The sequence below is a fragment of the Anser anser genome (assembly GCF_964211835.1).
Source record: "Anser anser genome assembly, chromosome: 1".
Lineage (NCBI taxonomy): Eukaryota > Metazoa > Chordata > Aves > Anseriformes > Anatidae > Anser > Anser anser.
This window is the reverse complement of record NC_139720.1, coordinates 141,994,891-142,022,446: the sequence shown is the minus strand read 5'-3', so window position 1 is coordinate 142,022,446 and position 27,556 is coordinate 141,994,891. Positions and strand designations below refer to the sequence as shown.

The following is a 27,556-nucleotide window of genomic DNA, read 5'->3' as shown; positions in this document are numbered from 1 at the left end:
TACAAGCCAGAAAGTAAACTGATTATTATTCATAGTGCTGTTAATAGGAGCTGTAATTTATGCATCTAGTGGGAATCATGTTAGGCAATTAGGAAAGGGAGTCACACTTGACTTCCCTTTATGCATTTACATATTTATATATTTTTCTGTATCTTGCCGATGTCTCCATCTTTCCAGTTACCTTTAATCCAAATAACTGCCTAGAATAATACCTTTTACAATGAAATTCTCTGTTGGAGTTCAAAGTTGGCCTTCACTTAGATTAAAGAAAATCACACAAGCTCCTCTTTGATCATATTTGTCTCCTGACATTGGACTTTCACCGGTCCCTGGTACTACATGAAGAATGGCACTTTTTAATTTCTCGCAGCACTTCACCTTCAAAGGCCAGTGGTGGAGATGATGGTGGAAGTCGGGCTGGGCTGTGCCCCCTTCTGCTGCCCTCTGCCTGGATCACCCTCAGCCCACTGACTCAGAACCCAGGTGCAAGTGCCGAGTCCCTGTGGCCTGCTCCTAACAAAACCTGGAATCAGATAACCTACCAACCCCCAGCACTAAAATCCCAATGATACGAATTTCAGTTCCAGTTGGAGTGTTGTTTTTGTGGAATATCTGGCCCTTCATATATATTTAATACATTCAGCTGTTCAAAGCCAGGATGATTTACGCTTATTTTGTGCAACAACACGGTTATTGTTTTCATCCAAAGGTATCCTAGTGTCTAATCCCATGTTAATGCAGTCTCTCTGTGATCCAATAAAATATGGGTCAGCCCGAGAGGGTAGCATCGCCAGATATGTTTGAGCAGATGGGTGGACTGAGGTACAGAGAGCTGTCGTGGTTTGCTCAAGGTAAAAAAGCAAGTCAGTGGCAGAGCAAAGATTAAAATTCAAAGCATGAGATCAACGAAGGATTAAGTGCCGTGTTCATCTGCCTCATTTCCAGACATATATAATATGTACCTCAGATAATCTGCAGGTATCTCCGTGTGGAAATATTCAGCTCATGGCTCTCAACAAACAGAGGCAGGGACACTCCAGGATCAAGGACAGGAGCCTCAGGGACCTCACTGAGGGGTGGACTTGTTTCTTCTGGCCTTTTTCATTTATGGCATTGCTAAGGCTGTTCTTGCCACCTCTTTGCTGGCGGGTGCTGTGCCTCCTGGGATCACACCGGTGCATCCCCAGGGTGCGGGATGCTCTTCCCCCTCACCCTCTCCCCCGCCACCCCTCCTCGAGACAAGGACCCGGTGTCCTGGCACGGCCGCCTGGCTGCAGGGCTCGTGTTTTGGCTGCGGACCATCTTCCGTAATTGGGCTGGCGAGCGCTGCTCTCCTGCTGCTGGGGGCCAGGGCTGCCGGTGCCAGCTGCTCCCCCCGCTGCAGATGGCCCTACCGACACCCGGCCGCCCGCCCACCGACGGTCCCCTCCTGCCGTCTGTCCTGCCACCCTCCTCTCCTACCCCATTTGAGAGCTGGGAAGCAGGAGGTGCTCCTGGAGCAATGCTGGTTAAGCTACAAGGCACAGAAAAAAGTGGTTAAAAGGAGTAAAAGCAATCCCGTGCATTCCGATACTGCCATTTTTTTATCAGAGCGTGTTTTTAATTCACCCCCCTCTAGCATCCGCGGTGCGTTTCCCTCCCTGGCCATCCTGGGCGTTGCACGGGTCTGGCTCATTACGTTTGCTCTCGGCAGCCGTGCAATGCCTTGGGATGGATTCTGCAAGGCTTAAAATAGAAACATTCCTGCCTGCTATTGCTGATGTATCATTGGGTAATCATTAAATAAATTCAGTGTTTTACTGCATTAACAAAAACACATGATTGTTTAACAGAGTATATTACAGAAGATGGAGGCTTTAATGGTCTCTATGGATTTTTAGTTTGTAAGAGTACATTATGAAGCTGTCTTGGTAGGGTGCTGTTTTCATATGTGAAAGAAGTTACTGGCGTTATACATCATTTTTATATCTTGTTGCTAGGCAACATATCATAGTGCAGTTATTGCAAAGGTGTCTGCTTCCTCGTTAAAAATCTTCATGTTGCCCCTTAATTCTGCAAAATTAGCTCTGTTATCGATCCTATCCCGCTTCCTCAGATATCTATTGATTGAGGTTTCATCCGTTAGGTTTGGGAGAAATAGAACAGTTTTCTATTAACTGAATTTCGGGCTGAAACCTAAAGCATATGCATTAGTGCTAATCTGTAGTTTCCCTGTTCATCACAATTTGTTTTCATGCGGGGAGCTGTGTGTTTCCATTCACTTGGGATTCCAAATCAGAGAAGTAATTTAAGTGGCGCTGTATTTATGGTCTATGACAGCCAGGCTTAAATAAACAGCGGCAACAAAAACAGGAGCTACACTGGGTGTTCTGGGAAAGGTCTAAAAACTGCCTTTAAAACCCATTTTCTTTCTTTCTCTAAAATAATCCACTGTTCCTGCTTCAGCACCCTTCTGTTGCGAGCTCCTGTTACATTCAAATTTCCAATCTGAGGGCAGTTTTGCCTCAGCTTAGGTCAGGCTGTGTAGGATTTGGGGCTTTACAGGACCTAGCCAACTTCATCACCTCACTTCATTCGCATCTGGAGAAGGCAAACCTATTTCAGAAAGGCGCGTTTGGCAATAGCAGGTGGTATCGCTCGCAAGTATCTTCCGCACAACAAAAAGTGATTTTTTTTCCTCTTTTTTTTTTTTCCAAGTGCCAGCATTTATTCCCTTCATTACCACTCCTCCCAAGCTTCCCCGAGTTGGAGAGCTGTGTGCCAGGGCCATATGTGCTCCCCAGAGGCAGGGGTGGCTCTGGCACGTGTCCCCTGATGCCTCCGCAGGCTCACGTGGAGCAAGGGCACGTGGTGGGGGTGCCAGCACCAGGCTTTGCTCCGGCACAGGGGGGACCGGGGGCTTTCCGCAGACCTCTGTGTGCAGCAAATGGCTCTTTATTATCCTCATCCCTCATGCCTTTGTTACTAGCATATTGTAATTGCTTTCATTAACCAGGCTTAATGCAGCGGTGGTTGGTGTAGCTACTGTTCATTTTGGGGCAAATGGTACGGTTATAATATCAGGTTTTAATTAAGCCATTTTGGATAAAAGCTGGCATGCTAAAAGCTTCTAAAAATGCTGTTCCTTGGTACACACCCACGCAACAACAACCAGTAAATCAATGGGATTCATCTAGCCTCTCTCTTGGAAGATGTAATATGGCACGTGCAGTTGGGGCAGCTATTTCTAAAGGCATGTGCTCCAGAGGAGGCGGGGGGGGGGTGATGAAAGAAACATGAAATAAGTTCATTCTGTTATTTTTTAAGCTAAAAAAGAGTTAAAAATAGATATAAGACTTTGTTATGCTCTAAAGTGTTGTTTGTTTATTTGTTTGTTCAGAGATGTGCGAGTAATTAATTTATAATGGGACTAATTAGTTCTAAGGAATCTTAATAGATGAAGTTGTAAGTGAAAGAAAAGAAATTGCAAAGGCCAAAATGTTTAACTTCACAGTCAATCAATGTACTTTCTTTAAAAATGTCTGCAAGTAATTTTGGCAGTGTTTTAAAACTGATGGTTACATTTTCACTCTCGAATTTCACCCCTGGAGCACCCTGGGCTCTCCCTGAATAGCAGCATGGCTCCCTCCGCACCTGACCTGTTCCCCTGTAACTCCCAAGGGAAGGGACAGGGTGGCCTCACGCCAGTCTTCCCTTTCTTCTGATCACACAATGTGCTTTTAACATTTGGGCCTTGGGATCATACAACACCTTTATCTCTGTTGTTGGCACTACGGTTGTTTTCCCACTAACAATTCCCCTGCTCCACACCACTGGGCTATGACATGGAAAGAAGAGTTTTGGTACATCTGAGAAGTCTGACCAGACTATCTCTAAATCTTTTTCATTTGATTGCTTGTGTTGGAAAATCTTTTTCTTCCTCAGGATGCTCAAGAAGAGATAATCTCTGTCTGACCCTGATAGTAGGGAGTGATGAATATCCAGCCTGACCAGCTTGGGCTAATTCCTTTTCCCACATCTCTGATGTCTCTGAGGCAACACCGTTAAAATGGATGCAGCTCACTGTAGTGAAAAAAGTGTTGCCAGAAGAAAGGAACAACCTTACATTTCAAAGAAGAATGGATTTTGGGAAACCAGTCTCTCTTTCATTGTCTCTTTATCCATAAAGTCATATTTTATTTGTGAAGTTTTGCCAGTTGACCCCTTGTTATCTGGTTTGGTCTCTATGAAAACCCCTGAAAAGGTGATTGCATGGCCAGTGAAGTCAGTAGTATACCTAACTGGATGGGAAATTTCCACCATAAGTAGATGAGTTGGCTCAGTTAATCACCCATTGTTTCTCCATGCAAAAGACAGAGAAGTCTCTCAACCCACATTCAGTTTAAAGAATTAACCAAGAGAATTTATCCAGGTCCTGGGAAACAAGGTTGGCTTTTTTTCCATTTTGTCAAGGAGACACATGTCTTTCAAGACGATACATATTTTTGGCTGCCACACACTGACATGGTCTGTACAACTCCCTATCACATCAGCTCAACTTTTCATGGGTCTACAGGGATTTCTGGATGAAAAAATCTCCATGACCAGGAAGAGCCATATTACCAGCTTCTATTTGCTATGCACTTCACTAAAAATACTGGATGTTTTACTCCATAAAATTCTCTGCTTCCCCACTGCCTCTCAGGATGCCCATAATTCTTAGAAAACTCAAGTAGTAGGCTGGATCCGGGTAATTTTGTTTCTCCAGTGTGATGGATCTGCCAGCCCTGTCTGTTGCCTTTCTGTGAATCTTAGTCTCCCAGAACCAGAGCCAAATTTCACACCTGGTGCCAGCCAGAACCTGATAGTCTGACATTTTTTGGACAACACTCTTCAAAACATCTTAGTGCCAAGTGCAGAAACCTCTACAAAGCTAAATGCAAGAAGTGTATGGACTGGATCGCTTCCCAGCAGCTCACTCTCTGATCAGCTCAGTCAGAGCACATCTATCAGCTTTGTTGTTGGATCCCAACAGCAGGGTCACATCCACTCATGTCACGATGTTTTTGGCCTTGTCACTTTCATTACAGTTAGATCAGCTTGGAGGGAAGAAAAAAAAAAAGAAAAAGAAAAAAAAAAAAAGAGACACTGAGCCAATATGGAGCTTCAGCCATGGGACCATTTGCTGGCATCTGTTTTCCTGTATTGTCAAACATAACATCTCTTGGCCCTTGCTGGTCTTGCCCCTAACTTAATTATCATCTCTTGTATAGGATATAGTGGTGTACGATGCTTCTGATCAGCCCACTTGTCAAATGCACTGTGATACTTCTAGGAAAAATAAAGAAAAATCACAAATATGCCTGGCAGAAGTTGGGCTACCAAAATGCGTCAATACAATCTTATTGAAATTAAGACTGTCCAGCTAATCAAAATTAAATCGTAGTTTCCGTGTATTGTTCCCTTTCTCTGCATCCATCTTGAGTTTCATCTCATATGTTTGGGCTGCCAGCTCTTTGGGGCAGGAAATGCTCTTTCATGGTGTGTGTAGAGCACTTCACTGAGTGGGTCCAGAATGTAACTAATCATTACTCAGGGAGATCCACTTTTTACACATGGGCACATAGTGATAGGGCAAGGGGGAATGACCTTAAAGTAAAAGAGGGAAGAGTTGGCTTAGACGTTAGGAAGAAATTCTTCACCCAGAGGGTGGTGAGGCCCTGGCACAGGCTGCCCAGAGAAGCTGTGGATGCCCCATCCCTGGAAGTGTTCAAGGTCAGGCCGGATGGGGCTTTGGGAAGCCTGGGCTAGTGGAAGGTGTCCCTGCCATTGCAGGGGGTTGGAATTAGATGATCTTTAAGGTCCCTTTCAACCCAAGCCCTTCTGTGATTCTATGATCACCAACTCCTCGTCATGATTATAAGTAGTTTCACATCCCAAAATCAGATTATTTGCAGACAGCATGTATTCCTAGCTGGAGGGAGAGCCCGTTCTCCTCCATTTGATGAGGTACTGAGATCTGCTTCCTAAAGTTGCTTACTCACTCACCTCTCCAAGACCTCAATTCCAGTTGGTAAACGGCACTGATAAAGTTGTCTTCCATTGCTCTTTGGGTAAGATTTCTCCTCCCACATCTGGATGTGCACCTGGGACCACAGCAGATGCTGCTGTAGGGGAAACCAGTATCTCGTGCACAATAAACTTGTCCCTGGAGCAAAATCTTTGTGGACAGCCCCTCTTCAGGAACTACTATTAACATAAAGTTACCTTTTTTTCCCCCTCATTCTGTAATTAGACATCCCAATTATGTAGTTTAATCTAATTAAAGTAATGATGCAATTATACAATAATTGATACATAATCGGCATGCAAAAACCTGCGTAAGTATTATTTAACCAACAGAGCAAATTCTGGATGAATCTTTTCAATCTCTTAAAAGTATATCATTTTAACAGACAGCTTCAGGAAGGGATTTTACCTCCTCAAGCATTTTTAAATCCTTACTGCTACTAGTAGTTTTCCCTTTCCTGGGCATCTTATTTCCACTGACTTCAACAGGAGCTGTCTCTGAGCACCCATAGACATGAGTAAAGCCTCTGAAAGACTCATCACGAGTATCTCATCTGAAGATGCTGAAGTGTTACACAGAAATTTCAGGAATGCCTAATACTGGATAGCATACTGTTAGTGATTATAAAAAATATAAAATAAAAAAATCACCTTGTCAATTACAAGAGAAGACAGCTCTGTGGTAGCTACACTGGTACTTTCTCAACAAACTTTACCCCTTAAGATACTTTGTAAAAAGCAATTAAAATTTACTTCCTTATTATTCAAAAAAATGCAAAATTGATACACATAAGCACCACATTTACAGAGGCATAAACTATGCTTTAGCTTTGTGTATACCCGTGGTCTCATGCACCAAAATCGTTAGGACATGCAGATGAATGCAGGAGTCCTCACTCTAATGGCATGGACAGGAATCTATTTTCCTGTATTGGCTTATTTTTCTGTAGCAGATAAACTGAGAACCCTGTGTTTTGTGGTATAAGGATGTTAGCTGTATCTGTAACAGCCAAAGACCTGTGTTCTGAAATGACATCCGAGACCTGGGGGCTTGTCTGATAAGAAATGGGATTTCTTCTCATCCTTGGATAAAATTTCCTTTCACGCAGTCTCCACCCTCTTACTGCTGTGCTGTGAACTGTGTATCCTATATGGCTTTTCCCACTGGTGATGTGGCTGAACATCAGTGATATTTTAGCCTTGTTTTGTAAAACACTGTGGAATCAAATTCATACACATTTATATAATGTTCTATAATTAATCCAGTGTGTCTGGATACGTGAAGAAATGAGAATGTCCTGTCCCTTTCTTTGTCTCAGTTGCATAACTCATGGTTTAAACTAGGTACATTATCTTGTGAGATGTTATATGGTAAGTTTATTCAAAATGCCTGAGTAGCTGTGTTGATAGAACTATTCACGAGCAGGGAAATTTCAAAGTAAAATGTGAATGTTTCCTGATAAGCAGTCACTTGGGCTTTTTTTGTTGATGTTTCTTTGCATGATTTGCTACTAAGGATCTAGTTTTAAGTGTTATTACCCATATGTGTGGAAGTATAATTTTGATTTGATCCATATTCTCTTTAATGCCAAGAGTGTTGAAAAAAAACTTTTTTAATTTGGTTTCAAATTCAAATATGATGGTTTTACAGTTATCTTTTAATTGTCAGTATTCATATTGCTAGTATAAGTGTTTGTGTTGCCAGCCATAATCTTTTTTCATGACAGACACTGAAAATACATTAAAAAAAAAAAAAAAAGCCTATGACTGTATGACTGAACACTTGCTTTTTCATTGTGGTATAAATTCATTCCTATGTATGGAAGCCACTGAGAGCGTGCACATCTGGCCCAGAGTTTCCAATCTTAAGAAGAACTTACAGGTGCCCAAGTGATCCCCTAACCTCTGCCAAGGTTCACAGAGAGAACGTCTTTGTCTTCCAACATTTTTCTTCTTTCCCCTTGGTGATAAAATTGATTCTAAGGGGTCAGACTGGGGTGGGCAGAGTATGAAGAAGGTTTCAGGTTTCAGTCTGAGCCCTAGGTCCTTGGACCTGAAGGGTGTGATTGCTTCAGAGACAGAAAAAAAGCCATACCTGTCATCCTTAGGTGAAATTCTCTGTTTGATGGGCTAGAGAACATTGGTAGGTCCTTCTGGTAACAGATGTCTGGAGACTGAAAGATATCAAGATAAATACAACCACAAGCTATGGGAAGACTCAGTAAGAATATCACTGCACTAAATAAATAAATAAATAAACAAACAAATAAATAAATAAATGAAATTCCATGAAATAATTCAGCATAAAAATTGAATGTCCAGGTATTTCATGGTTTTGCTTGCCTTTGATGCTCACAGAGGTCTCTGTAATGTAGCTCACAGGGAACACCATGCTGCTAATTTTCCACCAACCTTTGCCTGCATCATTTCGGAAGTACACTCACCCATATTTGACACAGGAATTTGACCTGGATTTACCAACAGTTTGGTAATTCTGATAGGTCAGGGGCTGCTGTCTTTGGTGAAGATACAATAACAGCCAGAGTATACCTGATCTCATATTGCTAAGTGTGATTTAAAGGAAAATCTTTGAAAGAAGTATAACTGCCTGAATTACTACTCTTTTATATGTTTTTAAATGAGAATATAAAGGCCAAGGGCATTTTTTCTTATTTAATGCCATTAAATCCATCATTAAATCTCTCACTGAACACTGGGTGAATTTAATGGTGCCCTCAAGTGCCGATGCTGATGCTTGACTGTGTTAATATTGTTGTATATACAGATACAATAAATAACACTTAGCTAAGATAGTATTAGCAGCCTTATTGGGTATATCAATACAAATAGCTGTACTAATGAGATTAAGCATCAGAAACCAATGGCAATGCGAATCCAGGCACTGGGGCTAAAATATGGATATGGATTCAACACATTGAACTTATCAATAAAACCAAAGAGACTCTACTAAGAGCTTTACTGCTAGTTGGCATTAAAGGATTAATTTGAAAGTACAGTTTTTATCTTTTCTCATCTCACTTTATAACGTGCTCTGGCTTAAAACGTCTGCCTGCCTTGTCCACAGGTATTATCAATGCTTCCGTTTGCTGAATAATCTCTGCAACCCCCCTGGCAGGCCACTCTGCTTTGCCTGACTGTAACCAGTTCCTTTTGGTTGGTGTGATTCAGCACTGGGGAGGACTGAGTTTGTACCAAGGGTGTTTTTCATGCCTAAGATTCTGTACACAGAGTTGCACTAGCTGAGTCATCTCTAGGTAATTGTTGTTTCTCTTCTCAACATACACCAGTTGGATGCAATTGCCTTGCCCATGCAAATTATTTTAAGCCTCCTGGCATAATTCCAGGATCCCCTTTTTCTCACACAAAAAGCATGAAATGTTCTGATTACAGTACTCTTTTACCATTGAAGTAATCTCTAACTCTCTTCATTTCATGTGGAGGGTGTTCCTTATTTACACTTTTATTGCTCGAAGGAGAAAAGCTCTATGTTGTGATATTTCTTTTGATGGGATTCTACATACAGTAAAGCTTTGAAAGATACATATGCTGCTGTGTCTTACTAAGAAACTTTTCCAAAGTGAAAAAAAAAAAGTGATCTAAAGAACCACCTTTAATCAACAGTGGTAAAATCTTTCTTTGGGTAGGAGACTTATTTAAGACTTAAGTGGAAATTAATTGATACCTAGGCATAACGTGAATCTTCTTATTCCAGTGAACAGCAGTTTGATGGTTCTCCTGAAGAGAAATTAAAAGTTAATACTTGCTGCTACAAAACAGCCCTTTTAAGATTTTACATTTCCACTGCTAAGGCTTCTCATCCTAATTTCTTGCTCTTTAAACAATCAGTAATAATTAAAATGTGATAATGGTGTGCACTGTTTCCTTTTTCTTTATGTATTACTTCAATTTTTCCACATATTTTTTATGAGGTGAAAAAAGAACATACATACATTCTCATTTTCTTTCACATGACAGCAGAAGAATGTTAATTTTTCTGTAAAGTGAACAAGTAAATCATGTGCAGTTAAGAGCTCAAAAATAAACAATCATTTGTAACCATTTTACTTCCTTTCATGCCTCTGTCATGACACAGCCCATAATTTCATAATCACCTACTGTTTGCTGGCAAACATCTTTAGGAATGTTTCAGAGAGTTGTAAAAACTTTTGTTAGTGTCATTTTTCATAACATCCTAGCTGTAAAACCAAGCTGTCTTCGTACTGCGATTCTCATACATTACCAGCAAATATCTAGAAATGGTGAGGCAGCACAATACAGTAGATCATGAAGGCTTTCTGTGGATACGAGCCATTCATCTAATCAAGTTTACTCATTTCATAACCAGACTACTTATAAACTGTTTCAAAGATATTTTGGGGTTTGGAGTTGGTTGTGGTTTTTTGTTGTTGTTGTTGTTGTTGTTGTTGTTTCCATTCAAAATAATTTATCTCATTTGGTTTTAAACAATTCAGGTAAATTAAGTTCATTTGGCTTCAGTTAAAAAAAAAAAACATTCATGCAGTCTGTAACACTCTGTAACACTGTAAAAGAGGTTTAAAACCATTGCGTTTTTTTTTTAAATAGTTGTGAACTGCTTATGCAGATAATGTCTATGATAATGAATAAGGTGGTAGTGTTACTCTGAGTCTTAATGAAACAAAGGGTGTAATGGAACATGTGCTTTGGGAGCAGAGTATATTTGGTATATATCATACCTTCTCTTACTTTTTCCAAGTGGAGTTGCAGAATGGCATTGTTACCCTCAATACCTTTTGTGCCAAGATAGGGAAATGAGAAGATTCTCTTAGGGGATTTTCTGACTGAAGAGTCTTTCAACCTTAATTCCATTTTTATGTGTTTTACCTCATAATGGTAGCATAATACTTACAGAGATTACAAGGGTGCTGCGATGCTTAATTCAAGTTTGTAGAATACCTTGCAAATGAAAGACAGTGTGTAAAATAAGCACTAACTATTATTGTTTCAGGGCTTAAAGCAGACAGAACTCGAGACAATGATAGCTTTGAAGAACCACTTAATATAAACAGTAGATAAGAGTGAATTGCACAGTTAAAGAAAGGTCTCCTTCACTGCTCTATGGGCATATTTGCAGCTCAAGAGAACCACAATTCACAATCAGTTTTAACAAGAAATGCCAGATCACCTAGGGACAACTGGAGCAAACAAATGGGCCCTCCTTGCTGGCAGCAAGCTTGCCAAAGGCCACCCCGCAGAGCAGGGAGCAGTGAGAAGTGCTGATCTATGCTCCTGAGAACACCATGGGGAGCAGTGGCAGCCCAGGTGGGAGAAACATCCTTGCAAGGGCTTCCAGAAGCACCATGCTGCTGGCAAACTTAACATTTCACAATATAGAAACAGTGGACTGGCCTCAAGGCTTCTCCTCCCCCTTGCTGGTCTTTTCAGGGCCCAAATCTGGGTCCCTTTTCCAAGGCTGAAGCTGCAGCCCCTAAATCGCACCAACAGTGGTTGTGCCAGCTCTGCAAGCAGGGGCAGTGCCCTGGGTGCCCATCCTCCATTTGGCCCCTTCACAGGATCTCTCTCCTAAGCATGCAAAACAACCCACAGATTAATTTGAAAAACAGTCTGTTTGTGTCTGCTGATTGGTGGCTTTGACTCTGAGAAATGGATAAAAATGATGACAATGGGATGCCAGCGCGGCCTGCTCACCAAACCCTTTACTGCCACACAAAAGTCCTGGATTATCTGTCCGTGCCTCATTAAGGCAAACAAAGACTGGAACATAGCAGTAGGACAAGCGTCTTATCACTTCCCAGATTTTAATTTTGCCTCTGCTCTGAACAATGAAACCTCCACAGCTGTTGCATGTAGTCTGTACAGGCCAATGTTCACACTGTGCATGGATGGGGTCTCAGAAGGACTTCAGGGACTTCAGATAGAGAGTGCATCCAGTGGGACTTCTCTACTAAAATCCTCAGCTATTCTGAGCAGTCCTCTGGTGCATCTTTTCTTCCTCTTGTCTCATTTTGGTTTTGAGACACATTTTCAATCAAATCATTCAAACATCGGCACTGGAAGATGTCAAAAAGAAAAGGAGATCACTTCACCTCTCTAAAATGCTGTCAGATATTCTTGTCCACAAACATTTCTGTCAATTCACAGGTTGCTAAATTCAACAGTTGAAGGTGCAGTCTTATGGTCGTTTCGAGGAGGTTCAACTACATGTTTTATCATTTCCAAGAGAACCTCTACCATTGTACTGTGAAAGATTTAAGATTTCATTTTCACTGCAGATTAAGTTCCAAAGTTATCTAGTAATTTATCTAAGAGGGACTACCCTGGTTCTCCAAATCTCTGCCCACATGTGCTATTAAAGTCAGTGAAAACTGCTACTCCTCGTAACTTCTGAACAAAATCATAGCGTAAGTATGCACTGTGCCATGCACATGCCGTAAGACTCTGCTTATCACAGAGATTATAACCTACATCTGCATATACCTATAGGAACTGGACTACTTCTCACATACTACTGCTCAGTTCCCCAAATGCAGCAGGCTCTGGCCAGCATTTTACCTCATGGTGAACCTTGGAGCAGACCCAGCAGTCTCTGGCTCTAGTACCAAGCCCCACTCTGCCACCTTATCACCTAAAGTGGTTTTGTATCATTCCTGCATCGATGGCAGATTCTCTGGAGAGAGTTTGGGTTGTTTCCCTGGTGAGCCCTGGGGGGAGGAGGACAATGTTTGCACCTGGCCCCCACTTCTTGTCAGGGCTCATTCTCCAGGCCCTGAGGTAAGAAGTTGGGAGTACATAGACCCAAGTATTTCCTCTACGCCTATCAGGGGAAGGAGGGCATGTGCATTACTGAAGATGACAGGAGTCAAAGAGCCAGCTGGTGGCCTAAGTGGACCTGCTGGAATACCGTTCTGCACGGCCCGGTCCCATCCACAGGGAGTGAAGATGAGTACCTAATGGGGAGCACCACAGCTTTCCTCTGCTGTCCGCACCCCAACCACTCTCCCAGGCTGAGACAAAATCCAAATGTGACTTTTTAGAAGAAAAAGGTGACATAATTGTAACCAGCCTAGTAACCTGTTTGCCACCATTAAAACTGGAAAACCTAAAATTGGGCTATCTATATAATTAAGGAAAACATTTTAGGTGATCACAGCTGACCTTTCCAGAACACCAATGCATTTTTAATGTGAAGGTATTAGAAGGTCATGTGGAGTACACATGTTTCTAGGAAACATAGGGAAGGGAGCAAAGAGGGGCATTATGCATTCCTGAGCCTGATCCTGATAGGAAGATGGCCAAGATACAGAAATATGGTAGCACTGGAGATACAGACATGACCTACAAGATGGTGTAACATAAATGTTAAGGGTTTTGATGGACTGAAAAAAAGCTCCAAAACAAAGAACATGAATCCAACTTTAGGTACATTTTACGTGTGAGTCTGAACATTGTATTTTATCACCCAGTCTGACTAGTGTTCTGACCTGTGTAACAATCCAGATAACTGCAGTCATTCTCCCCTGTTTTAAGCCTATTACCTTGTATTTGGCTGCAGCATATCATTCAGAAAAGCATCCTTTCTTGATCTGAAGACTTCAAGGAATGAATACAGGTATTTCTGTAGCAGTATCCCAGCAGTGAACCACCAGCTCGTGAGACGTTGTTCTTTTCTGCCTAAATTCAGTTTGCCTTTTTCTCCTTCTAGCTGCTGGTTTGTGATACAAGAAGGCAGCATTTGGCTGCAAACAAGTTTTCTAAAAGTCATGTTAGAATAAAGGTGTTTGTTTACATACACACACACCCCGCAGATATTCATGAGATTAAAACATAGTACCTCTTATTCTACTGGGGCTGATCTCTCTAAATCTGTCATCATTTTTGATCCTCTTTTCACCTTCTCTCACTTTCCAGCATTTTTGAAGAAATGTTGACAAAGGAAACAGGCCATTCCAACATCAGCCTCACAAAGTTCTACTGCGTTACTTCTCCCTTTTTCAAACACACAATGATTGAACAAGCTCTTTGGGCCAAAGCATGAGATAGAATCATAGAATCATAGAATCATAAAGGTTGGAAAAGACCTCCAAGATCATCTGGTCCAACCATCCCCTGACCACCAATATTACCCACTAAACCATGTCCCTAAAATAGTGGAAGATTACTTTCAATTGACTGTGCTCTGTGCACTGTCCCACTTTACTAGGAATATCTGGTATCCTTCATTCATAGTAATGAGTTTGTCCGTGCTCAGCTCTTTGTATATCTGTACTCTTAGCTGAATTGGTCTCTGTCAGCTTCAGCCACCACTTTGTGCCGCTGTTCTCCTTCTAGAGTAAGAATCATCAAGATTTAACGTCTTTCTGTCAATTCAGATCTAGGAGGTACACAGGCAGCCTTGAGAACAGATGGTTGAATTCACATACACTGAAGCATGCAGTGCTACACTGTTTTCTTAATCTCATTCAGAATAAATGCCTTGTATATGAACAGATTCCCCAAGTTGTCAGAGTGTCATAAACAAAATTGTTTGCTAATTGCAGTCAGCCACATCCATGTAAGGTTGTCCAGGCAGGATTTACAGGCCACTTTGCCTTGCAGAAACTCTCTGTGCTACAGAAGGGAAAAGAGAAAAAGAGCACCTGCCTTGGTGCTCAGATCCGTACTCTGAGGTCCCAGCCTGCTGTAATTTTTACCTGCAAATTTAGCACATTTCTTCTAATGTCATGAGAAACTGTAATGGCAAAACCTTACCGAGCTGTGCTTCATAGAACCACATTTCAGACCACTTTAAGTTCTAATACTTTAATTCTGATTTCTTTCCTTCTGTGGACTTTTTTTACCCTCTCTATCACCTTTTCACCCTAACCAAGGGGGTTGTTGTAGTAGCAGGAAACAGAAGCCTTCCCTCACCTTGTTAAGGCTGGCAGCTTCGCAGGTCCATTAGCCAAAAGGTGTTCTGGTAGTACCTTACACCTCAACACAGGGCACAAGATGTTTATTTCATGTAATGTCTGCACATAACCTGTGCACAGAGCACACAGGCACTGCTATACTACCCATAAGTTTGTGAAGCTTGAAATATTCAATTAGTTGGCTGAGTTAAAATTATTGATTCATACCCACGGGTGAGCATCCACTGTAGATGCATAAAAGCACTCTTTGTATGAGCCCTCGGGTTCCCAGGGACGATGTGAGTCTTTCTGGTACCTCAGTCCTCTTAAACTGGCTTCACAAGTATAAAAGACTGGAACTAAGATCAGCTTAGGCCAATCTGGAGACTATTTGACCTTCTGTCCAGGGGATGAATCAGTACCATTAATGTACCTATCAGAAAGCTTCCAGAATCACACAGGACAAGAATCCTGAAAAAAAAAAAAAAAAAAGCCTAGTTTCAGAAATGTATTTTTTTTCCCCACACACACAAGTCTTTCTTTGATGACATCCTTACATTTAGCAGCATATTTTTGTCAGATATTTCAGCACTGCTAAATATTTACCATGGTGGCATTTTGTGTTCTCCAAACCACAGATGTTTTTCATAGTAAATGTGTCTGTTTTGTAGCTTTTGGCATTTTTTTGTTTGCTCCTTTGTCCATATTAATACAATCATCCATCAAATACAAAGTAAGACCCTGACCAGTGTCTTGGTCTTTATTTCTGATAGCCTTTGTTTTAATTTCTTGAAATATTTCCAGAGCAATCCTGAGGCTGCTACCGTTCCTTTGTTAGCAGACTGCACAATTAACATGCTTGTTATGATCTCTGAAAATGTCAACTATGTGCACTTTTTCATTATTATTTGAAATCATGCAGAGATCTGGACCTTGAAGTATCCTAGGTCTTTTCCTTTCCTCTTTCTCCTCCCCCAACTCCCAAGAGGCAGCTATTCATCTTCATTAGCCACTTCTGTTAGCTTGCTGCCAACTGAGACCAGAAAACTGGCTGCATCAGTCTTGCATGGCAATTCAGGAATTAGAATCCACAGTCCTTGGGTGCAGGAGGTTAATGCACTAATAAAGATTGTACCTTGATTAACCACATCATCTCAGCTTGCCCAGGCAAGGCTGGTTTTCAGACAGTTTGTCATATCATATGGCCCAGTGCATTCAGTTAAAAACATAGCTTCCCAACTAAGATCATAGAGGGCAGTTTTGTCTCCTTTTTTTTTTTTTTTGATGTTGTTATCTGAGTGAAGAATATTTAAAAGTTTTCATGGAACACCCCTAAATTCTGTTCTATGATATACCTGTACATGTTCTTTCTTTCATGATAGGGGTAAGAAATCTTTCTGGCTTTAACTCTGGTATGAGAGAGCTTGGCACAGGTTATGCCCTAGCTAGCACTTGCTCTTAGGATCAAGCTGTTATTCTCTTGGATATCCATAGCTGATAAGCTCATTTGGACCCCATAAATGAATAACAATATGCAAGACTCCTTGTTAAAGAATTATAATCACACATTGAAGGAACTAAGTAAGTCAGTTTGGTAAGTGGATGTAGAATTTTTTCATGTTTATCTGTCCTAGATTGTTGAACCTTGACTAAATGTTGCAGGTTATTTGCAGGATGGTTCCACTAAAGCAGAGATATATTCCAAACATAAATTTATTGCATTGGCATTTGTGATTTGCTATAGAGTGATTTAATCCACAGATCACATTACAAATGTTCACGATTTGGAGTGGTTTAGTTCTGCAGATACCAAACATCTGGAGATTTAATGCTGAACACATTATTTAATGCTGCAGTCTGCAAGATCTCTGACCTTGTCCCTTTCCAAGGGCCTAATTTCTTTCTCTCTTTCTCTCTTTCTCTCTTTCTCTCTTTCTCTCTTTCTCTCTTTCTCTCTTTCTCTCTTTCTCTCTTTCTCTCTTTCTCTCTTTCTCTCTTTCTCTCTTTCTCTCTCTCTTTCTCTTTCTCTTGCTTTCTTGCTTTCTCCCTAAGATGCACATACACATGCACACACACACATAGAGTCCTGTTTCCATTAAGCAATTAAGGTGATGTCCACCTGTGTGGGTCTGAAGAACTAAGCACAGCACAAAAGACTCTGTCACAAGCTACACAATTGCTTTTATTTCTTTGCTTAAGACAAAAAATTCCTTGACAAACACTCTCCCAGATTGTCATATATCTTTGAATGTTATTCTGATGAAGCCCATTGAAATAAATTCATAACATAGAAAGCAATAGGACCTTGGAAGGGTCTTGGGACTGGAGGCAAAGGGGAAATATGGTAGCATGTAGCTGGTAGCATGTAGCTGGTAGCAGCAGATTGCCATGAAAAAAAAAAAAAAAAGACTTCTAGAAATCATTTGAGCAGGAATAAGGGAGACAGAACTGCTGGCTGTGACTTGGTGCTGAACCAGCACCCAGCTCAGCACAAATGGTATCCTTAAGACTATTTCTTGTTCCGTCACAGAGAGCTCATAGTGGTTCCCTTGTGTCATCTTCCAGTTAGTGTGCGTGCAAAACCATGTTTGTCATTTATCTCAAGTTTAGAAAGCATTTGACACCATACATGACGTAAATATTAACTATAAATCAAAATCTGCGTAAATAAGTGGATGGAAATGAAGTAATACATTAAACAACAGAAGATGAAAAATGGCAAGATATTTTGTTGGGTCATGGTAGTTCTGAATAACACGTTGCCAAAAGGATAATGACAAAATAAAAGATGTTCAAATGGAAAGAAGAAAATGATCAAGTGTTCAATGGAAAATAGAGAATTTATGAAGAAGAAGAGAAAAGGAGTGTAGGTGTAGTTTGGAAAAGTGACATCTTAAAGAAACAAGAGGAAACAGCTTTATCTTGCTATTTTACAGATGTATATTTGCGGCTTGGGTGAGAAAAGCAATAACAGACACTAGAGAAATCAATTTTAAAAAATGAAAATTTGATTCTTCATATCATGAGAATCTTATCATAGTGAAATGCTGTCAGCTTCAACATAGTATCCAAAAGTTTCATTGTCAGACACTTTGCTTTGGATGTTTGACACTAAAATCATAGCCATATTGTCAACTAGTGGCAGTGGAGCTTCACTGAATTGAAAAGGATCTTTGCCAGCTGACAACACTTAAAGAGAGAGTCTCCTGTGTTTCAAAATAAAAATAAAAATATGTTCTGTGAAGAGAGAAGAGTAACTGGATTAGAGGTTTTCATACGGTGTTCTCTGGTCACTTGCTAAGGGTTCTTGGAAAGCTCTTTGTTAGTTTTGTGTTGCCTCTACTTCCAGCTGAAAAAATATATCCAATGCCTACCTAAAAGCTGCATTTCAGTGTAGGTGACTATAGAGAGAGCCCCTCTGTGGTCCCTGTGTGCTGTCCAGCAGAGTATTTGCAAAGGAAAATTGTGTCTCACCAATCCCCTATAATTCCTGTGACACGTCAGTAGAGCTGTGTACGAAGTTGAGCCAGCTAAGATAATTTTCAAAAGGTATTTGACAGGGTCCTTTATGAGATGCTACAAAAATTTCTTAAATCACCCTCTGAGAGAGACAAAATATTATGAATCAAGAATTGGCTAGGTGAGCGCCAGCAAAGAGGAGGATTAAACAGTCAGTTTTCTTAATGGGCCAATGATACGTTCGAGTTGTGGCAGTGAATGAACAAGGTAATACATGTGGCAAGAACTTAAATTTGGATGAGACTGAATTCATAGCTTGTTTTTAATTACAATTTTTCTGAATCAGTTCACCCATTCCTAGAATCATACACCACACAGCAAGATTGATAGCACTAGATAAACAGCATTGCCTTGAGTTTGGAGTAAATACTATTATTTACCTCTGCATGGTACTTTTCCTGAAAAATTACCTACAAGCTAGGGTTAAAAGCCCCAAACAAAACACCACAAAGCTGACATTAATCCACAGGAAATGTCTCGTTACTTAATTGTTGCTGCAGAAACATTTGGAGCAAGGATACACGGTACTATAGATTTCTTTATCTGAAGGTTTTCCCTTCAGTGAGAAGAAAAGCATAGCTTGTATGCTGACTAAGATTAACTAGGTTTAGACATTTTTAACTTGTAGAGCTGGACATTTACGTATGACTGCTGAAAACTGATTTACGACAGGCAGAGAAGAACACGGTTGCAGAATTACAATGTGCATGTGGATGAAACGTGCCGTTGCCACCACCACAAAGATGTCAGCTGGAAACAGCATCACTGTAACCCTTACAGGGAGAAGCATATGTTAATAAAAATGGGGGCAATCAGAGGTCTACTGAGACCTCTACTGAGTGGCCTGTTGCAATTTGGACGTCCCTTCCCATAGATGCCTCCTCTGCTGTCCCCTTGCCCACCTTGTCCCTGCACATGCAACCTCTGCTGGTCCTCCCCATCCCAGACCATCTGAGCTGGCCTTTGGTCTGGTACATCTCTGGCTGCAGGAGGAGGAGGGTTGTCACCGTCATCTCAGATAACATGTCCTGCAGATGGGCACGCATGCTTCTCTACATCCATTTCTAAGCAGTCTGGTCAGGGCTTTATTCTTCAGACTAGAGATCTGTTTTCCACACTTTGGGACCCCAAATGGCGTCTCAGTGTTTCTTTTAGTTAAAAACATTATTAACATTGTTCAGGACTCTAAGGTTAGTGCAATCAAGACGGGAGAAAGATCTAAATTGGTTTAAGATCAGACCCTTACCTTGTAATGCCTGGAACATTACTTGGTTCAAGATATTTCAGAAATATTTTTTGTCCTATTTATGTTTAAAACATCCCAGGATTATTTCTCTTTCTGATTTCAAAAATCATTTGCACCAATCTTTACTCTTAACATCAGTTTGAAGGTGCAGAGGATCTTAAGAACATTTACATTGTTAGTGCTGTTCATCAGTAGCTTTGAAATGCTGGTTTCAGTCCAGTGGGTATTCTATGCCAATACTGCCAATCCCTAACACCAAAGACAGACAAGTTAGCTGACCAGAAAAAAGAAGCTGTGCATGAAATATTATTCTCACAATCCTTTTGAATTCCAAGTTGAATCCTTTTTATTTAGTTAGTTAGACAGTTGCCTTTCAGGCTTACATTTTCAAGCATTTCACACCATGTACTAAAAAAAAAATCTTTACATAATAATATGCCACCACTAGTGCCTTTAATCTGTGTTGAATATCTTCAGAGAGAGCCTAAAATCACAAGAGTTGGTGCATAGGGACATATTCTATACATGTTTCTGGTTGCCGTTGACCTTTCTGGACACCTAAATCCTTCCTTCTGTTTTTTGAGATTCTCTTCTTGACAGTCAGAAGGAGACTGTGCCCATAGCTTAATGCTTCTCTCTTTAAAAAATATTTTACTGCATTTAAAGCTTACCACTGCTCAAAGTTGACAACCCATATTTTTCAGATTTTTTTTTTATATTATGTTTTCTGTTTATATTTTAGTTCTTGTTTTCTAATTTGATTTCATTTCTAAGTTGTCTGAATTTCAGATGGTATCAATAAATAGATGGTAGGATCACAATTCAAAATATTATTCTGGTAAAATCACATTCAGATATTCATTATAATAGCAATTATTAACCAAGGCAAATATCAGTGATATTACTAAATCTGTGTGTCAGAAAAGGTTACATCAAATTTAAATTATGTAGAAAACTTTATTATATACGACAACTCAAAGTACAAAGGGAGGAGAAGAGAAGCTAAATGAAAAAAAAAAAAAGGACGATTAAGGCCATTTTTCATTGAAGTGTGGATGAGAAATAATCTTGGGGAAAAGAAGAAATGAAAGATTTTGACATGTCAAAAAAAAAGGTCACCCTTATTTTTAATCAGCCCTCTAGTCCTTTCCATGGATGAAGGTATCATTGTCAGACTTGGGCAGGCAAGGAGGGAGGGAAGAGCTCTGCTCCTGCTAACAGATTGGTTTCTGCACAGCATATAGCAGACTTCTCAGAAGATGTTTCCATGAAGGTGACAGTGGGGGATCAGCCACTGTATAACATGGAGGAACTGCTGCTTAGGCAAATGGAAATCATAAGTACTCAGCAGTGTATTTCACAAGTACGATGACTTTAGGTCAAAACCACCAGAAGCTCCCAGGCTGTCTGGCCCAATTCTTCAGTTGTCAAAGCTGTTCTTCAGCTCTTCTTCAGTTCTTCAAAAGAAAGGGCTACATAATTCTTTCCTATGCAAGCTTTGGGACTCAAAACATCAGCTTGTAGGGAAAAACACTTTGGGAATGGAGTTTTACAGGTGGAAGCACCTTTCCTCTGTATGCGCAATATTTGATTTTCTAGAAAGTAAGCAAATGGTCATGTAAAAGAAAAACAGAGGAAAGAAGATGAGGAACTGATCCATTTTTAGATCACAGCATTAAGAGTAAAAGTCCCCATTGCAACTCTGCTTTCCAACAATTTGCTGTCATAAACTCTTACAGTTGGAATATTTCTCAGTATGTAATTCATTCATCTTTTGTAAATATTAGCACCTATGCCAGGTACTTGCAGCTGTAGGACTGCTCCCTTCCAAATGTCAAACTGCTTGCCTCTGTTTTTAGTAGCCTGTGTTTTTGCTTGCCTGTGTTTAAAGAACTTACTGTATATTAAAACTTACTATATAGTGCAATTGCTGGCACTTATCAGATAAGCGAGTCATAAGACGAACAATCTTCCTCAAAGAACTGAAAAGCAAAGCAATTCTGATACTGAAACTGCAAACCACATGATGTGCTGATTACAGGCACCCACGTAGATTACAGAAGTATAATAAATCGTGTAACTTTTTAGCCTCAAATAAAATAAAAGAATGTAGTTTTTATTAGGAAATAAACTGTTTATCAAGAACGCTTTAAAGGTGACATTTATTACTAATAAACTATGTTGAAAGGGCTGATCTGTTCATTGGCAGAAGAGCCAGAGACTTTCTTTTATGTAAAAAATGCCCCATCTCAGTCCATGCAGGGTCAGTAAGCACTTCCATCAGCACTCGTGAAGGATGGGCAAGAGATTCACCCACACCTTCTTTCAAACTAGAACAATTTCTTTTCTCTTTAAAAAGAAATGAGTCATGGAAATATAACTCCAGTATTATTCTGGGAGTGATCGTATTTCTCGGCACATCTCTTTGGAATATCACTGAGAATCAATTCCAGAGTCAGCTAATAGTATCAAAAACCCACAAAGCATCTGTCAGGCAAACTCTTGATAGTGTCAGTGAGTCCCATGCTTAGGCAGGATGTTATTTCCTCTTCAGCTCTTGAAACGTATGGGTTGGCTCTTCAGGATTGTCATCCTCTGCATTGCTTCTCATATAACTTCTGTTAAGCTACTGTGCACCAAATATTATAGCTTGCTGCTGAACACGTCAAAAACCACATCCATCTTATAACAGCCTACACTAGAGAGGAATATGAAGCCTCTCTTAACAAAGCGTCTCTTATCTGAAGTGTTTAACTCACACAGATCCGTTAGCCCCTGCCTTCCTAAAAGCAGACTTGCTTTGGAGACCAACTCATTCTTCCTTGACTGGTAATGGCATTGAAGGTGTGTCTACCTGCTACCTGAAGCTGGGTCAGAAATGACTGCATGCAAGTCAATTCGAGCTACATGCATCTCTTAGCTATTAAAAATGCCTTTAAAAAATAAAAATAAATAAAATAACAGGGCGGAGGCAAAGGTGGAGTGCAGCACACCTTGTTTAGGGTTTGCTGCACAACTGTCACCTGTAAGGCACAAACAAGTGGCAGCTAGGAGCTTATTCAATTCCTTCAATATGAAAAAGGCAATTTTAGGAATTAACCATTGGGCAAGTTCAGAGAGTTAAACATTTGTCATTCTGACCTTGCCTGTGAAATCTACTTTATTAGTCCATAGGATGTACTTCATTGCTTGGTCACAAACTGAGATTTCTGTTCCCATACTACAAAAAATAAAAATAAAATTATTCTGTTAGTCTCACCAGACAGACTACATTGCATGGTAAAAATGTGGTTGCTGATTGTCAGAAAAATCAAACTTCTTGCACTTAAGATGCATTAGCTATTCAGGAAAATGAAATGGTACTTAAGAACTTCTCTCAAGAATGTGCGCTAAAAATCAATGTAGATCATGTATTGTCTAGATTATATGTAAACTGGGCATTTCCTAGAAGCTACAGTAACTTATGTATTCCACTACCCAGACATTTGTGCTACTGATATACTGTTATTGTCTCCTATTCCATTGACTTTCTAAATACAGTCTGCTGTACAATATTGTTTTTCAGGAGATGACCCATTCTTGGCCTCCACCATTATCAGCTATTCACACACCAGGGAAGGCAGAACAAAGCAAGTTTTCCTTCCCAAACAAGGTAAGAGATGTAGCAATGTAGAGTCATGCCTTCTGCACCTCAAAATACATCCTACATGAGTTCTGGCTAAGCATGTGAGGGCTCTGGGCTGAGGCTGATGAAGTGCTGATGACTTTTCCATGTGTGTGCCATTATCCCCTTGCCTTTTCCTTGCCTACAGCACCTGCACCAGTACATGGTCTTGTTTGCATATTTTATGGCAGCAACACTGACCCCGGTGTGATGGTCACAGGTTCCTCACCCCAGGGAAAAACACAGGTGTCGTTGGTGGGGTGTCCAGAAGTGGTGCCTTCTGTGGGCACCGGCTGAGGCTCCTGACCAGTACTTCAGGGCATATACAGCTGCTGCAAGTCAAGAAGCTCCTGCTCAGATCCAGTAGCTCTTACTTCATTTGCCCATCAAGGACTGAGATGGTCTTTGCTAATACACTGGCCTGCACAGCTAGGGGCTGAGGAGAGGGCGGACATCCCCTGCTACCAACCTGGTTTTAGGGGTAGCTTTGCTACAGAGGCAGGCAGTTCAGTGCAGTGATGCCTGGAGGGGCCACAGAAGTACTTGCTGGGGAAGTATTTGCCTGTCCAAATCCAATGGCAGTGGACCACAATGTTCCTGGTCCCAAAGGACCAAGGCCACTGGTCCTGCTGATGGTCCCTTGAAACCAGCTCGACTGATGTATATGTATCACAGGTAGCATATGGTGGGGTACAGCAAAGCTTATTGGCAACAGCTTGGGGAAACCACGTTATTTGCACTTGGTAAATCAGGATGGAATGAGGTCAGATATCCTATGGATGAGCCAATATAATTCTCACATTGCATCATCATATACCGTTTATATGCTTTATATGCTACAAGCATCTTTCTTGAAATATTAAAACTTGAAAGATGGTATTGATGCCATTTATAGCCTTTTTCCTGATAAAGAAAGTTCCTTTGGTAACTGTAAGTCCATTCTGCAAAATTTAGTGCACAGAATAATTGTAACCACAAAGCCAAGAAAATGTCAAGATTTGCCTACGGTAAAACAGCTTTTCCGTGGATGATAGTGTCATGATTTTGAAGTACCAGGGGTGTAAACCAAAACATCTCTGGCATGTTGTGAAAGAAAAAGAAGGAAATAACTCACTGTCTTTGCTCATTGAAGACAGACAGTTGATTGAAGATGGTAGGTGGGCTATAGGCTTCCTAAATTAGAATAAGCCCAGTAGAAGATAGCAACTTACCAGCTGGTGAAACGTTCAAATGTGAATGACAAAAATGAAGTGGTGCTTGCAGCCCTGCAGTTTCTGCCACAATTATTACCATGAAATGTTTTTGTGTAGCACACGTGCAGATGTGTATGGGCAAGGTGTGCCCCTATCAGCAAATGTGTGTGACGGTCATGAACTCACTTCCTCACAACTAATTGTATTGTGATAAATATAGGAATAGCAGAACCACAGACTGTAGGGCAAAGATATGTGAATAATGGCTGATATTGACTTTCTCATCTTCTCTCTGCCTGTTCATCCATCTCTCTGGGAAATACTCTGATAGCTTGAACTGCAAAGCTGTTTTGGAGGTCTACCATTCATTTTTACAGAGACCTTTCTAGTTGGTTCCCTCTTGTCCTAACAAAGTAGAATCCCCATTTTATTTAAGCTAAGGATGGATGAGATTTTATCTAATAGTACATGCACATACCTTTATACATATGACATGGACACTGTATTGTATGCTGGGTGGCCTGCATAGCCAGAAATTAGAGTTCTTTGTGTGAGATGTGGATTAAGTACCCAGTGAATCTCCTCTTGGAAAAATCCTACGTTACTGGCCATAAAAAACGATAAATTTAGATACCATCTCTATTTGTAAATATATTTTAAATAATTAAAATATATTTATTTAGCCTTCTCTGAATCTATACAGTTGGATACTCAAGAAGGCATCTGCTTTTCAGGCTCCCAAATGCAAATAATGGTTTCCTAATTTTTCAGTTGTGTTTTTGAAATATGCATAAGCTAACTATTGTTTTTCACAAAGAGTAGTGAAAAACCTTTGTTGTGTCTCATAGGAGATAACTCCTTAACCCTTAGGAAGCTTTCCCACAGATAAGCTACACAGCTGTCCCAAGTTGTTAGAACCTGAGAAATACACCGAACTGTAGAGGATGACAAGTTACTCAAAAAAATGGGCCTGTCAGTCAAGTAGTGGGCAAGACCAGCAAAGAGGCTAATAGGCTAACTTTGGGGCATCAGCTCCTTCCTCCATCTCTCCATCACCATGCAGTGTATGGTACTGTGAATTCATTTCCAGCCTTTATGAAAGTGCTGAGAGATCAGCTGAGGTCATTTGCAGTTTCTCTTCAAACCAACACCACTCCAGAGGAGTAAATAGACTGCAATCCTTTAACAACAACAACAAGAACAAAAATCCCAGGTGAAAAGGTATTCATGATCTTGGGAATGAGAAAAAGCTTGTAAGACTCCCACCTCGTTGCAAGGATGCAAATCATTCTTACTTTGCTGTCTATAAAAACTGAGTGTCAGCATCATTACTTCCTGTACATACCAAACTACTTTTCACCTGCAACTCAAGTAAGTAGTGATTTGACAGCCTGAAACTTGAAATTTATTAATTAGGCTATTAAAGTTGCAAAGGCCACAGGAACTATAGCTAGACTGGTTTTGAAATCAGTCTAGCAATAAAAGCTAAATAACTGAGTTTTATGTATTACACGTACAACAGAATTACATTTTTGAAACTGTGTGTGTGGATACATCCACCTATATAGCTCTATATGCTCCGTGGATGGGAGGTTGCATGTGCATATGCTACACGTGCATATAAAATCAGACCTCACTAACACTGGAGGTCTACACTAATCCACAAGAATGGAAGTCATTGTCAGGTTTGAAGTGCTAGCTACTGCCCAGTAGGTTTTCTAGCACAACACTACCAGGAGAGCACATACAGGGAGCTGTCCTTTATATAATACAGGTCATAAAGTTACACTTGATCATTAACTTTGAATTTTCTTTCTCTGTGGAATTAATTTGTACTCTTGAATTTACTAGGAAGGGGCAACGACTGTCTCTTTATTTCTTGTTTTTCAAAGCTTGAGGATAATTGAATCCGTGTGTGATGTGACAGGCTGCATGTGCTTTCTTTTCTCCTATCTCTGTCACACTTTGTTATGTACAAATGATTAGGCATTATTTGATTGTAATTTTATTAAAAACATCTTAATAAATAAACTTTAAATGAATAATTAAATTTGATGCTTGTATGAATGAGCTTTCATGTTCAGGCATTAATTCTCTACTCTTCTGTGGGGAAAAAATGCTGTTAATTCTGCTGCCTCCTTTTCTAGAATACATCCTAGAAACAATAAGGTTGGAAAAGACCTGCAAGATCATCTGGTCCAACCATCCCCCTGCCACCAATGTCACCCACTAAACCATGTCCATAAGCACCACGTCCAACCTCTCCTTGAACACTCCCAGGGACGGTGACGCCACCACCTCCCTGGGAAACCCGTTCCAATGCCTGACTGCTCTTTCTGAGAAGAAATGTCTCCTCATTTCCAACCTGAACCTCCCCTGGCACAACTTGAGGCTATTCCCTCTAGTCAGTCTCACTTCAGTGCCAGGTAAAACTATGGATTTTTTATTTGTTTGTTTGTTTGTTGTTTTGTTTTGTTTTGTTTTATTCTGGGAGTTATTGAAAAACTCCCAGAATTGAGTTTATTGAGGTCCGCTGATGGGCTCAGTGTACCTGCCAAGGGTCAAGCTGAAGAATCTGCCTGTCCCAGACATCCCCTGGGTGCCGGTGCCTCAGGACTGAGCACATCAGACACACGGAATACACTGCTCAACAGGCAGTGGGAATTGCTCTTGAACAGCTTCTCTGCAGCCAAACTGTATTTGGGGTTCCAGGTAGCTTAGGAAGATGTTGTGTGGAGGCTTGCAACAGAGACAGCTGCTAGCAGCCAGGCAGTGACCACCCAGACTCTTGAGAGACTCCGTTCCCTCCAGGAGTTTCTGGCTATGAAGATGCCAACAAATTGCTCGTGTTAACAAACGTTCTGTCCATGACTGCCTGTGCAGCACTTTGTGGGGGAACGTGGACATAGCGTACTAAGTGCACTGCTGACACACAACACAGTGCCCACAACATGGTAATTACAGGCATGTCAGTCTC

At 40.7% G+C, this 27,556-nt stretch overlaps 1 protein-coding gene across 3 annotated transcripts in view; it reads left to right on the top strand.

Annotated features, from left to right (window-relative positions):
• Nucleotides 1–27,556, top strand: part of AFF3 (ALF transcription elongation factor 3) — a 336,736-nt gene that overhangs the window by 168,759 nt on the left and 140,421 nt on the right. For all 3 annotated transcript variants that reach the window (XM_083821502.1, XM_083821501.1, XM_083821503.1), the window contains exon 5: nucleotides 23,288–23,374. In XM_083821502.1, coding sequence (XP_083677628.1) covers nucleotides 23,288–23,374 — 87 coding nt within the window. The remainder of the gene's footprint in view (nucleotides 1–23,287; nucleotides 23,375–27,556) is intronic.